The sequence below is a fragment of the Centruroides vittatus genome, unplaced genomic scaffold, assembly GCF_030686945.1.
Source record: "Centruroides vittatus isolate TY-2023 unplaced genomic scaffold, ASM3068694v2 contig_628, whole genome shotgun sequence".
Classification (NCBI taxonomy): domain Eukaryota; kingdom Metazoa; phylum Arthropoda; class Arachnida; order Scorpiones; family Buthidae; genus Centruroides; species Centruroides vittatus.
In genome coordinates this window covers 761,358-766,281 of record NW_027122385.1, presented here as the reverse complement: position 1 = coordinate 766,281, position 4,924 = coordinate 761,358, and the positions used below count along the sequence as shown (strand labels likewise).

General features: G+C 36.8%; 1 protein-coding gene across 1 annotated transcript; it reads left to right on the top strand.

Moving 5' to 3' along the window:
* The first annotated feature begins 2,970 nt into the window (after window positions 1–2,970).
* LOC136979472 (uncharacterized) lies at window positions 2,971–4,581 on the top strand. Its single transcript, XM_067275480.1, has one exon. The coding sequence runs from the start codon at window positions 2,971–2,973 to the stop codon at window positions 4,579–4,581; it is 1,611 nt and encodes a 536-aa protein (XP_067131581.1).
* The last annotated feature ends 343 nt before the right edge of the window (window positions 4,582–4,924 follow it).

The window sequence follows — 4,924 nt, the reverse complement described above, 5'->3', positions numbered from 1 at the left end:
AAACCTATGTAATTTCTTTTCAAGAAAAAAGGTTGGTCCTCTGCATCTTTCAACTATGGGTCTTACTTCCTTGCCCTCTTTATGGGTTTTGGCAAACGCAAATAATCTCGGCATACCTGGCCTAGGATTCCGACAATTTTTGAGAAAAGGTAATAAACTAGTGATTTTAGCTTTTTCAAGTTTCTTAACTCTTCTGTCGACGCTATCAATAATCTTTTCGTCAACACGCTCGCATTCGGTTTTTTTAATATAATCATCCAAAGCGTCATTATACGTTTGCCTTTTCATGATGACTAATGTCTTGCTCTTGTCCGCTCTAGTAGTAACCAAATCGTTTTCTCTAAGCCAGCATTTAGTAAGTTTGATGTATTTACCGGCATCACATCCTTTCCTCCAAGCCGTCCGGTCTTTAATGACAGGATGTGATGCCGGTAAATACATCAAACTTACTAAATGCTGGCTTAGAGAAAACGATTTGGTTACTACTAGAGCGGACAAGAGCAAGACATTAGTCATCATGAAAAGGCAAACGTATAATGACGCTTTGGATGATTATATTAAAAAAACCGAATGCGAGCGTGTTGACGAAAAGATTATTGATAGCGTCGACAGAAGAGTTAAGAAACTTGAAAAAGCTAAAATCACTAGTTTATTACCTTTTCTCAAAAATTGTCGGAATCCTAGGCCAGGTATGCCGAGATTATTTGCGTTTGCCAAAACCCATAAAGAGGGCAAGGAAGTAAGACCCATAGTTGAAAGATGCAGAGGACCAACCTTTTTTCTTGAAAAGAAATTACATAGGTTTCTCACCTCTCAGCTCGAAAATAACGTATATGTGGCAAAGGATCCAAGGGATGTGGTTAATGAGATACAAGATCTAATTTTAATGGATAATGAGGTTGGAACCGTAATGGACTACGAGAGCTTATACCCCTCTATAAAAATTGAGTCATGCAAGGTAGCGCTTTTGGATTTCATGCGCAGCAAAAGCCCAGATTTGGCAAATTACAGTAATGATTTGATAGAGCTAGCTAACCTTGTCTGCTATGAATCTTTTTTCGCTTTTAATGGCCGTCAATACAAACAAAAAAGGGGAGTCCCAATGGGAAGTCCTATGTCAGGATTGTTGTGTGAACTTGTATTGAGAAGGTTAGAAAAGAGTGTTATTTGTGGCTTCATAAATGACATTATGTATTTTAAAAGATACGTGGACGATGTCCTTGTAATATGGAAGAATGACCGGAAAATCGAGGAATTTATTAATAGAATCAACAACAACGATGACGGCCTCATGCTAAAGATTGAACAGACGTGTTCCTCACGGATACATTTTTTAGACATTGACATCGAATTCAAGGAAGGACATTTGATTACTAAAGTGTACGTAAAACCAACGCATAGCCCTTTGTACATTCCATCGCGTTCGAATGATCCTTACCAATACAAAATGGCTGCTTTCCGTGCCCTTGTTCGCAGGGCTTTTCTCTACTGCAGTAGTGTGGTTGATAGACAAAAAGAAATCTACAGGATATCGCATATCGCTAGAACTCTAGGGTACAGGGCGGATATGTTAACCACACTAATCAAAAACTACAAGAATAACAAAACAAAAGCTCAAGGAGGGGATTTCCGCAAATTCACAAAGTTCACGTATGACAGAAAGAAAGAAGCTATCATGAAGGAAATCTCAGCCCGCAAAAATACCAAGTTAATTTTCAAGAGGGCTCCCAACTTGTACAAATTATTAAGGAACGACAAAGACCGTATTGATAAAGAAAGAATGGCTGGAGTGTACAAAATTCCTTATGAAAACCAAGAACTAGGCATTAATAAAAACTACATTGGAGTTACTAATAGAAGCTTAGGGATTAGATTGAGGGAGCACAAATACAACATCAGCAAAAGATCTAACGCCACAATTCTATCTCAGATGGCACAGGTTGAAGGCTCGGTAGTCAAGTGGGGTGAAGCAGACATCATTAAACCTGTACACTCACCGACTTTAGCGCTTTGCGCCGAAAAAATTGAAATATTTAAGAGCAGATTACATAATGCCTGCATTAATGCCAGGGATGCTGAAGGGTTGCCTTCGGCATGGAAATATTTAATTAAGAGGTTTGATACCTCTTAATTTAATGCCTTGATTTTGTTATCACTGCATATCTTGTATATGTCAGAATTTCATATAATTTTATTGATAAATGCACTTCTTGCATTTATTAGAGTTTCGTGTAGTTTATTATTTAACCTATACATATTTTTTATATATTTTTGTTATTTATATTTAATTTTTACTTTCTTATATGTATATTTTTTATCCGTTATTTTATTTATTTGTATTTAAATTTTTTGTTCCATTTTATGTTTGCATTCGCATTCGAATTTGTTTAACCTGATGATGGCCAACAGATTTGGCTGAAAACGTTTGTTGTTTATTAAATTTTTCTCAGCAAACTTAAGGTGTTTGGTTGTTTGTGATTTAATTTTGCTGAGTGGGTTCACTTCAATGATAAAGTTTATGGGGAGAATCCGGATAAGCTCATGGAAATGAACTTAGGAGTTATTGGTCTTACTGAGGGCGTTTATAACAGCACGAAAAAACGTTATATTAAGAAGATGAGATGGATCATTTATAAACAGGTACCCAAAGGTACTATAAAAGGTGTTAAGAATTACGAAGTATGGGACCAGATTGAAGTACCTAATAGGGTAAAGGAGATCATGAATAAAGGCCCGAACTTCGTCCCCGAAGATTCTGGGATTTGGGAAACAACACTCCAGGAGATTGAAAGAGGAATCGTGGGGTTAGATCCGGTTGACAAAGACTATATACGTTGGAAAGCTGTGTTAATGAATCAAAAATCTAGGAAAGGAAGAAGTTATAACAAAGACATCGCTTATGCTAAGGAATGACTGGAAGAGAACAACTTAATCGCAACAAGAGCGGATAAAAGCAAGCAGATTGTTGTGATGAAAAAACCTACATACGACGAAGCGTTGAAGGAGTATATCAGAAATACGGATTGTATTCAGATAAATAGTAACATAGTTGAAGCAATTGATAGAAGGGTTAGAAAACTGGGAGGATCAAAACTGGCGAAGATCTTACCTTTTTTAGTAAAATGTCATAACCCTAGACCAGGGACCCCTAGATTATTTGCCTTTGCTAAGACTCATAAGAAGGGCAAAAATATCAGACCTATTGTGGAAAAACGAAAAGCGCCTACGTTCCTCCTTGAAAAAAGGTTGCATGAGTATATCTCCTCCAAGATGGAAAGCAGTGAATTGGTGGCTAAGGATCCGGTAACGGTGGTCAAAGAACTACAAGAAGTTTACTTAGTTGATGACGAAGTTGGGACTGTACTGGATTACGAAAATTTGTTCCCTTCTATCAGGATTGAATCTTGCGTAGAAGCACTTTTGGATTTTCTGACCAGAGTAAACCCTGCTTTAGCACATCATAGGAATGCGTTGGTAGAGATGGTTAATCTTGTTTGCTGCGAGTCTTTCTTTGCGTTTGAAGGACAAACGTATAAACAATGCCGAGGGGTCCCTATGGGAAGCCCAATTTCTGGGCTATTGTGTGAGCTTGTTGTCAGTAGGCTTGAGGTTAAAGTTTTGCGTAGTTTCAAGAACAGCATCGTATACTACAAAAGGTATGTCGATGATATATTCATAATTTGGAAAAGCAATCGATTAATTGCTAGATTTATTGACAAGATCAATGATAATGAAGATGGCCTAAGCTTAAAACTAGAGCAAAAAAGCTCTGTTATGATACATTTTTTGGACATTAAGGTTATTTTTAGAGAGGGACGTATATCTACCGGGGTATTTATTAAACCAACTCATAGCCCGCTTTATATTCCAGCTGGCTCTAACGATCCCTATAAGTATAAACTAGCAGCGTTTAGAGCGTTAATTAGGAGGGCTTTTTTATACTGCGAAAATGTTATAGACAGGGATGCGGAAATAGAAAGAATCACGCAGGTAGCAGAAGCATTGGGCTACAAGAGGAATGTTTTAAAGGGGATTATCAATAAATTAGAAGTCGGTACCGATGCAGCACCTGGTCGCGGGCGTGGTCCATCTTCATACACGAAATTTACGTACAACAAGCGCTTAGGAAGCATTATGAAAGAAATCGCACACATAAAGGATACAAAGATTATCTTAAAAAGAGCTCCGAATCTGTACAGTATTCTTAGAAATGATAAAGGGTTAATTAAGAAAGAGGATAGGTCCGGCGTTTATAGAATTCCATACGAGAATCAGATGTTAGGAATAAGTAAAGATTATGTCGGGGTTACCACCAGAAATCTAGGAGTTAGGATAAAAGAGCACAGATATGATGTTAGAAAAGGTTCTAATGCCACAGTATTGTCACAAATGGCACAAGCGGAAGGCTCAGTAGTAAGATGGAATGAAGCAGATATACTGAAACAAATCCACTCCCCGACCTTGGCAAGAACGGCCGAGAAATTAGAAATCTATAAAAGCAAGCTTAAAGGGAATTGCATCAACGCAAGAGATGCCGAGGGGCTTCCTTCCGCATGGAAGTATGCAGTTATAAACTTCTAATAAGAGCAGTAGCTTTATTAATATGTGCAGTTTAATGAAAAACTCTGTACAGCTTATTAAGCAGTGGTATTATTTAGTGTTATTTATCTTTTTTAAGGCAGAGGTATTAATATTTTATATACACTTTTTGTTTGTTATATATTAATATTTTATTTTTAATTTTAGCAGCATTTTTATTAATTTGTTGATATTTAGAAATGATATTGTGCTGTTAGTTACGTTTTGGTTAGCCGTTATATATTTTTGTATTTTGAACTTGTTGTTCTATTTTTGTAATGTTCGAATTTCGCCTGATGATGATCCATTGATTGGATTGAAAACGTTTGTGTTAAGAATAAATATC